At 38.1% G+C, this 12,603-nt stretch overlaps 1 protein-coding gene across 2 annotated transcripts in view; it reads left to right on the top strand.

Moving 5' to 3' along the window:
• The window catches only part of CTDP1 (CTD phosphatase 1), a 193,362-nt gene that overhangs the window by 77,755 nt on the left and 103,004 nt on the right, over positions 1–12,603 (top strand). For both annotated transcript variants that reach the window (XM_090039534.1, XM_090039533.1), the window contains exon 11: positions 168–333. In XM_090039534.1, the coding sequence (XP_089895660.1) occupies positions 168–333 (166 nt within the window). The remainder of the gene's footprint in view (positions 1–167; positions 334–12,603) is intronic.

Below are 12,603 nucleotides of genomic sequence, written 5' to 3'. Positions count from 1 at the left end.
TTGTAATGAGCTGTCATGTTGCCCTGCTAAAAAGAAAGCATGGCTGTGCTTAAGTGAAATGGTAGATTTTCAGTAATCATACCTTCATAGTAGAATTTGATTCAGTCTTATGAAATTTTGCAGTTGAAACTAATTTTTCTTATGTGAGACCTCCTGGAATTTTGCAGAGTTGTTCAACCACATCAACAGCAGTTGTTTGATGAAGAAGAGTTACCAGCCAGTGAGACGGAAGAGCAGCCGGGTCCATCCAAACGGAAACGCCAGCCAAGTATGTCTGAAACAATGCCACTGTACACACTATGTAAAGAGGATTTAGAGAGTATGGACAAAGAGGTGAGCTAACATAATTGTGCCAGGATTCTAATTTTATGGTTGAGTTGCTCAGTTATTTGTAATGGTATTTAAGATTGTTAATTGACGTGTATGTTATCTGATTTTGCATGCAACTAGGTGATAGTGAGAGAGAAGCTTCTGTAATATGAAACAGAACCATTTTTGGTCTGCTAAGTTTCTATCCAACATGCCATTATGCAGACTTAAATGAAACCATGCTAAATACTCCTTTGAGCAAGTAGATGTATAAAACAGTGCGGCAGAGGAAATTTAGGTTGGCAGTTAGGAAGAACTTTTGACTATGAGGATGGTCAGGGATTGGAAAAGGCTACCTAGAGAAGTTGTGGAATCTTCATTCTCAGACATTTTCAAGAGCATGTTAGGCAGACACTTGGCTGGAATGTTTTAGTCAGAGGTGAACCTACCTTGAGCAGGGGGCTGGACTAGATTATCTTATAAGGTCCCTTCTAGCCCTGCTTTCATATGATTTTGTAGTATTGATATAATTTTGATACAGAAATGCATGAAATCTGAAAGATGATACAGGCTAGTAGTGTAAATACTGTTGTCAACTTGCTTGAAGTTTTATGTAGACCTGTAAAACACTGATATTTTTACTATTTATATTAATACATGCTCTCTTAGAATGAACCCTAGCTTTTTCAACCTTTTATAATTTACATTAAATAATGCCTACCTAAAGGAGATGTGGCTGTAGGAAAGGTATCGTGTTTCAGGAAGAGTTGCATGTATTTTGTTTCCTTAAATGTTAAGGGTAAAATTGATTCTAAAATTTGATACCTCATTTGAACTAAGGATGGAAGTCAGTGGTCTTTGGAAGTTGGGTGGGGAAAACGCTTTGTAAATGTGCCTTAAGATATTTACTTCAGAGACTTGTTGGAGGTAGCAGTGAATTATAAATATTGATGACAGTTAATCTGCATTTAGTTAAGTGCTAGATTTAGTTTGTCATCTAATTTCTGTTTAGATGTTACTGTATATATTCTAGTTTGGGCTTAACTTCTTGAATTTCCATTTTTGTGCATTTGCTGATTACTGTGTAGAATGGATATCCTCAAAGTGTAATTTCATTAAGTTATTACATTAATTAGGAAATAAAATAACTACCATTACAGTTGCATATTGAATTTTCCAGGTAAGGATTTTGTTAGAATTTAAGGTGTCAAGACTTGATCTAAAGATCATAATTCATGAAAAGTTCTGAGAGAAACAGTACTTCTGACTTAACATTTTTCATGTTCTTATGTTTATATCACAAAGTGATCCATAATCATACTGCATTAGATAGCTTTCTTGCCATAGTAACTGGGACTTGTATTTTCAGTTCTGGTCGTTGGGTCAGATGATGACTTTCTAGAGATGGATGTCATTTTCCATGAAGCTTGGGCAGTAGTCTGTTTTACCTTCCAATCCAATATGTAAAATGAATCATTTCAGTACATCTTATTTGTTTACTGGTTCTTCCAAGGGATCAGTATCTTTTAATTTGTAGTACCATATCACCTAGAAACCCTCCTCACGGACCTGAAATCCCATTGTCGAGGTGCACGTAACAAAGACCATCCTTGTTTCAAAGATGCTTTTACATTCTTAATTTTTTAAAAAAAGGCAACTAAATAGATGCAAACACATGGGGGCTTTGAGGGAGGCAGCAAGGCATTGTTGGTTTAATGCAATAGGCTATGGTCTCGGCATTATCAGCAGTTGGGTTGTTGCCATTGTCACAGAAAAACAACATTGATATTGGGTGGTTTTAAAAGAGAGTAATATACAAGTTATTTCTGTGTTTACTTTTGTGAAAAACACAATGAGAGAGTATGAAGGTACTCAAACAAGCATTTAGCAAGTGAATGTGGAAAATGCCAAGTGGGAAATTGGCATCCTGGTAGTAAAGGAGAGATGGCAGATCGGATGAGAATGGATCTGCAGGAGCGTGAAAGTGAAGAAAAGGGTTGTTTGTTTGTTTGTTTGTTTTATCCCTCAGCAGATTGTTTAAGAAGGCAACTTAAAAATTTAGTCAGATGAGCAGGAAGAAATAAAAGGTCACTTTGGATAGGCAAGTGCCAACATTTCCTTTAAATGACTGTGATTTGTACATCAAATCGCAATGAGCTGGTTATGCTCTTAAAAATAATGTGATTTGATATATGATTAGAAACATTTTAAGGAAACGTTGGCACTTGCCTATCCAAAGTGGCCACTTATTTCTTCTTGTGTTACTTAGTTCTTTGAGCCCATAGTATTCATAATGGATTTTCTGGGTTCAGGGTGATTTGATTTTTTTTTTTTTTTTTTTTTTATGTACAGTTCTTTTCTCCAAATCAAATTGAATTTAGGGTTGAATTTGGAACTATGGTTTTGTGAGGACTGCTGTAAAGGTATTGTAGTAGTTATTATGAACAATTTAAGTTGATTATACTGATAGAATAATATAAGGGAAATTGCTGTATAATTTTCTATAATGATTCAGACTCACTGGCTTAATGTCTGAAGGTTTTCAAGTGCCCTGAGATGACAGAAGTGCCTATAATTAACTCTGCCATGTTAAATTATGAAGTTGCATGTTACAGACTAATTGAAAGTTTGAAACTAAAGTTTTTTCTTTTGTGGATTTTGTTTGTTAGTTCTGAAATAAAATAAGTTCTGGTGGTCTAGATGGTTTTACAAGTAAATAAGTTTTTTGCAATTTCCTCTTCAATGTCTTTGCTTACCTAACACAGCAATCATGGCATTGAAATAAGAGTAATCAGCTAAAAGTGATTATCACGGTTTGAAAAACATTTTTTTTCTGTGTAATTCTTTAGATTGTTTGTTTGTTTTTTCCATTTTTTTTAAATTGCTTTTAGATTTTATTTGTTGCTTCTGAAAGGTCTCTGGCAGTAACAGAAGATGAATACTATTAGAAAAATGTAAGAGATCTGTAAATATAACAATTCAAAACATTATAACATTAGTGTTATGGGAAAGAGAAGATATTAATTTCCAAAAAAATATTTATCCCTTGAAAAAAATGTTTATAATTGCTGAACTAACAGCCTGTCTTTCAGGGTTATAGACTGCTGAAAACAAGAGCATCTCGGTTACCTGGCTCATCATTAAATAAGTCAAACGTTGTTTTGATCCTTATTTTCAAAGCCCTCCATGATGCTTTGAAACTAACTAAAGATTAGATAACTAAAGACTCTACTCTGTGCAATTGAGCCCTCCAGTGTTTTTTCGATTTTGATTAAAATAGTGGGACCTTTGGCTTCAAGAGAGAACTGAATGATTTATTAATTGACCCGATATGTGGAATCTGGTCACAGAAGAGATTAAGATGAAATTGAATTTTAATACCTTCCAAGTAAATGCAAAATACACCTCTTGAGAGTAGATGCTGGATTCTGATACAGAGAGAATTATGATCATGCAAAACAAGTTATAGTAATTTTACAACTGCAGGACCACTATGATGATTTAATTTGACCTTCTGTTTAACAGGTTACCGATTCCTGCCAAGGCGGGATCTTTCAGTTTCTCCCGACTTTTTTTTTTTTTCCCCCCCGGGAATCAGTGTACCCATTTTATTTTGATCAAAATTAATCTTTCTAGCTCATACACAAGTGCAAAATGCAAATACAAAACAATTAGGCATGAAGAATGCCTTTAATGGGCAACAGTACTAGTCGCATCTGTGGCTCATAATTGAAAGTACCGTTGCATATTAAGCTACAGTGATGCAGGATATCTCATGATTCTTCATTGTTCTTTGGGGCTATTTCAGATAGCAAAAGGATAAGCTGTCCAGGTACTCCTTTGCCTGTCTATTGATCAACATAAGTAGCAGCTATGATGGTAGTTTGTCACGTGAATACTACCTCACTCAAAATCAATCTGAGGCCACCAATTTGCTTCACATAAGCCAATAAGCAGCCTGCAAATAGTAACTTCAGATTATTACAAGCTTGGTTGGAATCATCTCGTGACCTTAAGCTCTGAAAGTCTACCTTGTCGCATTGCCAGTTCCAGGAACCATCTGTTCTTCTTTTTTGTTAATGAATCTTAAATTGGGATGGTATTGTTGGTTTGTTTACATCCTTATGCAATAGCATCAGCTGTCAGTATTTCTTTTGGAAAAACATTAGTCAACTGGTGCTGCAGAGCGACTGCCAGACTACAAATATGATGTACATCATCCATTACTACTATAAAAAAAAAAAAAAAAGTCAGTTGTTTTATTTAAAATTTTATTGCCATAATGCTGAGGGAATCCATGACAGTCCAAAGTATGCTTCTTAGAATTTTTTCTTTCTGGATTGTCTAGTGCATGAGTGGCCAGCTTGCAGCCTGAGTGCCACAAATGGCACAGGCAACCTAGCTGACTGGGGAGGAGATGCAGCAGCAGATGGGGCAGAGAGCAGAAAACAGAGCAGCCAATCAGGCAGGGGAAGGGAATGGGAGTGGCATACTGGGACAGTCCATGTCTAACTTGACATGCCTGCCAAAAAGGTTGGCCTCCTTTGAACTAGTTTTATATGTTGCTAAGAACCTAGGGCATTTTTACACATGCTCCGGGGGTATGGGAGGGGGCAGAGGACACTGTAATTAAAGTGGCTCTGAGAACCGCTTTAATTAAAGCACCCTCGGCATCTCGTGCATTAGTGCCCCCACACTTCAGAATGGCAGTAGGGGCGCTTTAACAAAGCTCATTTGATGAGCTTTAGTTAAAAGTGCCCCCACTGCTATTTTGAAGAGCGAGGGTGCTAATACATGAGAGATGGAAGCTGGCTGGAGCACAATAATTATCACGCTCCAACAGACTAGATTAATGGAGTCTGTTCCAATGTGCTGTAATTGCAGTGCATCAGAGGAGCCTCCCAGCTCATCTCAGCTCTTGACACACCCCTGTTTCTTAATCATCTATACTTGGAGCTGTTCTTCCTTTTAGCAACCTTGTATTACATGGCAGATTTAATGAGTAAATTATTTCAGGTATATGTTTCTGTTCAAACCTTATCTTATAATGAAAGAAGTTGCCATAGGTGGCTTCTGACTTGTTTCATTCATTTAGTCTTGTTATCTTATACAACTTTATAGTTAAAAATTGCATCTTGGAATTCTGTAGTGTGAAGTTGTGCCTGAATTGCTGCTTTAACTAGTGTTATGTGACAACCCACATGGGTAATCTTGATTTTTAGTACTGTTCTCTGGAGAAAAACATTTTAAAAATTATTAAAAGTGATTCAAATGCCCTGCCCCGTATTGCGGTCAGAAAATACATAGAGGAAAGGATGTACAATTTACCGAGGACTGAAGTAATGCAACATTTCCCTTTTTGAGATCTTTGGCATAGTCTATCCATGTTTACTCTATCTAATGTTCAGTAGTTTATCCAGAAGTTTCAAATGCCTTGTACTTATGCAAATACATTGTATACGAGTTTAAAAGGATTGCTTTTCATTTAAAATATAGTCTTGCTAATTCACATTGACTGAAATCCTTTGTAAATTATTATGTTTTGTGAAATAACATGCAAGTGAACAATACAATGGGCTGGGATTGGAAGGACACCAGTTTTTTTAATGTAGACCAAAAATGTGCAAGTTTAGTTAAATGTGTTTGATAATGGTAACCTTGTCATCAAGTTGGAAATAACTTGTCTGGTTTTGCATATTGATGTTCACACTTTAGATTCTGTGACTAGTTCAGTTTTTACCAAAATCTGTCTGCTGGGACTCAGTTAGACTATTAAACATTTATTTAAAAAGCATTGTTTTGGCCAATTTTTTCAAAATAAATAATGATTTTTTCATTATTGTGCATTGCTTAAATATTAATTAATTTTAACTTTTAAATGAACTCTCTCTGAACAGATTAATAACTCAGCATTTCCTGCTGGTTTTTGTCATTACTTATTTGTAGTATTTTAATATTTAACAAGATTAATGCTTCTGCTGCATTGCATAGTGATTTTTAAGCTTTTTAAAATATTTTGAACTTCATCTCTCCTTTCATTTCTATGCTAAGGAGCTGCGTGTGAAGCTGTGGAGGCTGAATAGATTAACTATTTTTCAACTGGTATTCATTTGTCTTAATTACCTAGTGACAGTGGGTTTGGTGTGTGGTGAGGTAGGAATGTAGTCATTTAGTATAGTTTAGCTCTAGAAGCACTTTCTTCTAATCATTTCAGTCACGTGTGTCACTTAGATTAGGTTTTGTTGTTATTTGATTTAATGAAAATACAAATTCTAATAAGCTCTCAAGTCCCTAATCAGTGTAAATACCTATTCTCCCAACCATTTGACATCTGCAGAAGGTAATATGTTTGAAATATTTCAAAGTGAAATAAGCCATATGAGCCCAAGAAAGCAAGTGTAGGATATTTATTTGTTCTTTGCTAAAGAAATGCAAGACAGGGGAGTAAGGGGGTGGGGAAGATGTTTCCATAGTGATGTCTGAATAGAGAACTTATACTTCCTTGACAGTGGCCAGAAGCCAAAAACCACTGCTCAGTATGCATGTTTACATAGTCTGAACAATTTTTAAAAATTTGTATCTTTTTCCAGTGAGCGTGTGGGATTGTGTGGTATTTTGTTCCCCTTTTGCATTTCTAAGCACATCCATAAGCAGGTAACATTTAATCTCACAATCTGATCCTGCAAGCACACTTAAAAGATAGAAAAGGTGTTATGTATAGCAGTCGGTTATTTTAACCTTCCCAGCTTCGTTTTGGTACAGAATACCTCCCAGGCGGTGAAGATCAGGGCACCAGCTGATGGGCTGTATGACTGACACAAGTTAGGGTCATGCCCACTTCACAGTAGTCTTTATACCACTTCTGGTGGTGGTTTGTTCTTACCCTGACATGTTGAAGTATCTCAAAATGAGCAAGATACGAGAGTCCAAGCACGATGCTGCTGCCAGGATTTTTCATCACTTGAAATCAGGACAAGTTTGGGTTACCAAGTGAACCCTTGGTGAGAGAGAAATTGCCTACTAAAGTTCCAACCCGAAAGTGTTTTTTTCCTTTTGCATTCACTCAGTGCTTGAGTGACAGAAATCAGCAGGAAAGCACCGATGTCTAGCTGGCATGTGGAAGCAGAGAGACTGAGTGAACCCAAGTTTAGTTTCTATCAGGTTTTTAAGCTTAAATTCACCTGTCAATTGTTTTGTTTTTGTTTTTTTTTAAATCTCTAAATAGTTGAGGGTCTGATCTCCAAATATTTATTTTCACTAGAGCCAATAGAGAACATGTTTCTTACACATTTTCAAACCATGGACCAGAACAACCTGGCTTCAGTCTGGCAGAAGTTGGGTGGCCTTGGTGTGTCAGCAGCTGGGAAGGGGAGGGGAGTTTGCCAAGTATCTGGGAGCTATTCCTGCATCACTACAAGCTTTTCCAAGCCCCTTGTTTTCCTCAGCTAGTGTGCAAGTGCAGTTTTCAATTGCACTGGGATTAATCAGATGGGAACTGCACCCATTCTGCTGCTGCTGCTGCCTCTCCCCGCTGCCTCTCCCCACTGCCCCACTTTCAAGCCAGTAGGGAGCTGCACCAGAGTTTGGCAGCTGGAAACTGCATCCGCACTATATCTGTTTCTGCCTGTGCTCCCTGCCCGGCTGCAGTGCAAGCACACCTGGAAGCTGCCCAGCCCTGGGTCATTTCCCCACCAGTTAGAAGCTGTGCCTGTGCTACAGCTGGGAAGTCAGGGACAGAGAGAAGCAGTGGCAGTGCAGGCGCAGCTGTCAGCTGTGTGTTCCCAGCGCCGCTCTTTGCTGCCCAGCATCAGCAGAGGCAAAACCTTCTGGGTCCCTGGGACAAATCCAGCTCCTCAAGTTGGATCCTGCCCCTAGGCAGTATGTTGCCAACCCTTACCATTACAGATAATTCTAACCTGAAGTGGGAAATGTTTATTAAATGTATCCCCATCTAAAAGTTAGAGAATGAGTAGCTAAAAAAAAAAAAAAAAAAGAAACTGGAAAGAAGTTTTGTATAATCCATAAGATCACCCTCTTTGTGCTTTCATAATTAATGGTCTTTCAGGGCTTTCTCATTACAGGAAGAAGTATGATTATCCTTTTCCAGAGGTTATCCACTGATCATCTTGTCAGGACAGTCCTCCTTCAGAACAAGTGCACTAAACTCAGCTTCTCTGCTCAACTTCACCTAAAACCATGACGTTTTCTTGCAGTTAGATCTTAAGTACCTTTTTTGATTTTCGTTGCTCTATTCAGGTCTGTTGCTTTAAACAAGTGAACATTAGCAAAATTACCAATGAACAATACTTGACAAGATGTTCAGTACCCTTGTTCATTCAGATACCAGTTTTATCACATCTTTCATATAGACTAGTATTTTAAAGCCACTTAACTATTTTTAGGAAGCGGTACTTACAAGATTATCCTCTTCAGTGGCACCAGAATCAAATCTTGATTTCAGGTTTACCTCTGATGTTTTACTTCACCATCTATACAGAAACGCAGAGGAGAACAAAAGGGTAGTTTCCAACCCCAGTTAGATATTTAAATCCTTTCAGCCAAGTTCTGTTTTTAGAAAAACGATTCCTTGTTTTTTAATGTCATTTCTTATAACCTTACTTACTTGCTTAAACGGACATCAGTATGTATGCCGGACTCTAAGTAAGGCAGGCAAAACCAAGATTTTTCATGCCCATTTTCTTCCTCTGCTTGCAGGGAGCCCAATCTTCTTTAGTTTTTTTTCTTGTTTTTTCAGTAGCAGCTGGGCTGGCAAGGCTTTTGTATGGAGTGCAAAAAGTCAGGGGAACTTTCTTTGCAGTAACCACAGCCTGAAACAGCTGTGTGTAAGGAGCCCTGTCCTTTGTATAATCATTTCATCTTCTTTCATTTGTCAGTACTTGGAACCTTTTTGCTGCTGCTTCCCATCTATAGGATTCCCCTTCCTCAACCATATTATCTCTGCCTCTCAAAGCAAAAAAAAAAGTACCTATTTATGTTCCTCTCATACATAAACTGTCTACAGAAGAGCAAGAATCTGCTCTTAGTCAGTCCCCAATCTCCTCCATCTTTTCACTGAAGTTGGTGGAAAACACCAATTGATCCAGTTGATATGATCAGCAAAACAGGACTTTTTTTGTGATGCACTTATGTCCTGGGTCAACTTCGTGGCAGCCGCATACATAACATCCTTTATGCCATGATCACTTGTTTGAGGGAAACACTGTGTTAGATTTTATTCTTCTAGAAGGTACACACTCCTCATACAAATGTTTATGCAAGTAGAATGTAGATGCATCAGTCTGTTTTGTCACTGCTTCTTTCTTTCATCCTGCTAAACATTATAGATACAAATGAGTTCTCTGACTAATGTTTTCTACACTAAATTAGTAAATGTAGATAAACCATGCTGTGAATTAAGGATCAGCACTTTTCCCCGCATAGTTTAATGAATGCTGTTACTTCTTGGTTAGTTTAAAATACTAATTGGGTCAGATGGATGTGCATGTAGTGCAAAATGATAGTTGTCTTGAGTTCAGTTTTAACCATTGTTCTGTGTATTAAATCCACTTTGAATCCAAATGTTTGTTACAAGAAAGTCTGTATACTTTTTAATATGCAGTATGCCATAAATTACTAGCTGTCTTTTTCCAGTACTTCTTCCAGTCCCCATGGTCACCTGCCCTCTTGTTCTCTCTATTACATAATTTATCTGGAAATGTAGAAAGAAAGAGGCAGAAAGCATTCTTTCCTCATGTGTCTCATAACATGGATCTTATCTGCTTCCTGTTAAGGAGAGCTCAATATTTGAATGGTGTAGAAGCTGACGGGTGAAATTGGGAAAATGTATGGCCTTTGGCAGATGTCTATTTAAAGGTGCAAAAGCATCTGATGTACAGTCACAATAGTTGTACCTCCTGCCATCCCACATGTACACGGCAAGAGGCGTGACTGGGATCAGATCCTAATTGGACCCTGTTGCCAGAGCAGGGGAAACCTGGGAACATGATTGGGCTCCCTCCACACTGGCAAGTAGCAAGCCAGGGACCCAGGGCTCAGAGGGCCAGTCGGCTGATTGGTGCTTCCTAGGCCCTATTTGATTCGGATTCTGCCCAAATCGGGGACAGTGATTCAATTAGTTCATTCGGATCACTGTCCCTGATTCGATTCGGCCAAATCAGAATCTGAAGATTCAGTGCTGATTCAGACATAGACACAGCTTTAAAAAAATTTTCTACATACCTCGAGGTACCAGCACAACTCGTGATCACTGTGATGCTGGGGTGGATGGAGCGTCCCACAGAAGTGTGAGGGAGACCTCCATGTGCTCAGCAGCAAAACTGAAAGTGGATCAGAAGCACTTCTGGTCCACTTACAGGTCCACCGGGGAGTGTGGGGGGGTGCCCCCACCCCCAGCTTGGTGATTGGCTGTGGGGGGACCCTGGGTGCCCCCCCATGCACTCCCCCACAGACCTGGAAGTGGACCAGAAGCACTTCCAGGTCTGCTGCTGAGCATGCTGGGGAGCCCTCTGTGCTTCTGTGGGACACTCCATGGACCCTAGCATCACAGCATTCATGAGCCACCTGTCACCTAGAGGTATGTAGAAAAAACATTTAAAGCTGGACAGATGAAAGAGTCCTCTGCTTTGATTCAGAGATTTGGCCACCGAATCGGGCCGAACTGCCGAATCAAATCAGGGACTGAAGCTTTGCACAGCCCTAGTGCGTCCAGCAATAGGAGCGCATTGGAAAGAATATTGGAGGCTATAAGTAAGAAAAGAATAGTGGAAAAAACCCTAGTCGTACCCGCTTTGCTCTTCCTTTCAGCATCTACTCTGCCACTATGTGACGCAGGATCCTGGGCAAGTTGGACCTATGGCTTAACCCAGTAAATGGCTGTTCTTAAACAAATGTAAAAAGAGCATTTTCAAGTGGGAAAAATAGTCAAGGAAGCGTGTTGCTTTTAGGTATATCATGTATTTAATTTTGATTAGATTATTTTATTTAATGTTATACGAGATGGAAACTATTTCTAATTCATGAACTAATTCATTCATGAATTTTACACTTCAGTTTAAAGGTATAGGAAAAGTTCAAATTTTTTTTTTTAAAGTCAGCATTGATCACATGGTTGTAGATATCGTTCTGATAGAAACATGTATTATTTGTTTGATATAACTGGGAGTTGTTCATCTTGCATATGGTTCTGTATGATCAAAACTTTTTTTTGTGTATATATAAAGCGTATTGGACTTCTAGTTTAGAAGGCCTTTTCATTAGCAATCAACCTTATTCTGAGCAAGGAATATTTTTACAAACCAAAGCTAGCAAATACAAGAAAAAATAACCTTGAGCTAATAATTCATCTTTAATTTTGTTACCACTAGGTATTTTCACAGCGTGCAAACCGTGAGAGGATTTTTTTTTTTTTACTGTTGTGAGTGATGCTTCATCAGTAGGTGTCATTAATGGATGGTAGCACTGGCAAGGGAGCGGCCATACATTCATATAAATTAATTTTCCAGAGTTGGTGGGACTTGCTTAAATATGTAAGAACAGAATCCAAAATAGTGCCTGATAGTAGGCTTTTTCTCTGAATTTTCCTGTTTTACAACATGTTAAACACTAAACCTCCTGAAACATCTAAAGCTATACGTATTTGATTTGCCATCCTGTGCCATCTTACCTCACTTATGATGCAGGCACTAGTTCAACAGAGTATTTGCAAAGTAATTCTGTAAGTCTTCCAGCATTCTCAAAATTGTCTTTGAAGAAAATATAACTTATGTTGAAACGCCTCACAACACTTTAAATGAGTAATTCTAATAGAAGTTTGAGGTTTTTGTGTGTGTTGAGTAAGATTATATGCTGTTTAAGGTGTGATTGACAGCTAAGGTCAGTGTGCATATATGGTTTTGTCTTTGGGCACAATTTGATTCTTCCCTAGCTAGTCTTTAATGGAGCTCTTGATTATATGGCACATTACTTTTAGGCAGTGGATCTTTTTTCCAGTATTCTCATTTCTAATATGAAATCTGAATATACCAAAAAAAATAAATGTAGCTCTATAAGGTTTGCCTCCCCTTAAATATCCATGGAGAAGAAAATAATAATTTGAATGCTCTGGCATCTTCTGAAACATTTTGTCACTATTCGTGCAATCTGGGGTTGATTTATGCTGCCACCTTGATATGTAATGCTGAACAATTAGCATTACTTCACCATCTAGTTCTACTACCCTAGTACTTTAATGTACTTATGTTTGGTTTGCTGCTTCAATGAGGATGCATAAAACTG

Source organism: Crocodylus siamensis, chromosome 3, assembly GCF_052110815.1.
Source record: "Crocodylus siamensis isolate JL-2025a chromosome 3, ASM5211081v1, whole genome shotgun sequence".
NCBI lineage: Eukaryota > Metazoa > Chordata > Crocodylia > Crocodylidae > Crocodylus > Crocodylus siamensis.
This window is presented reverse-complemented; position numbering and strand designations above follow the sequence as displayed.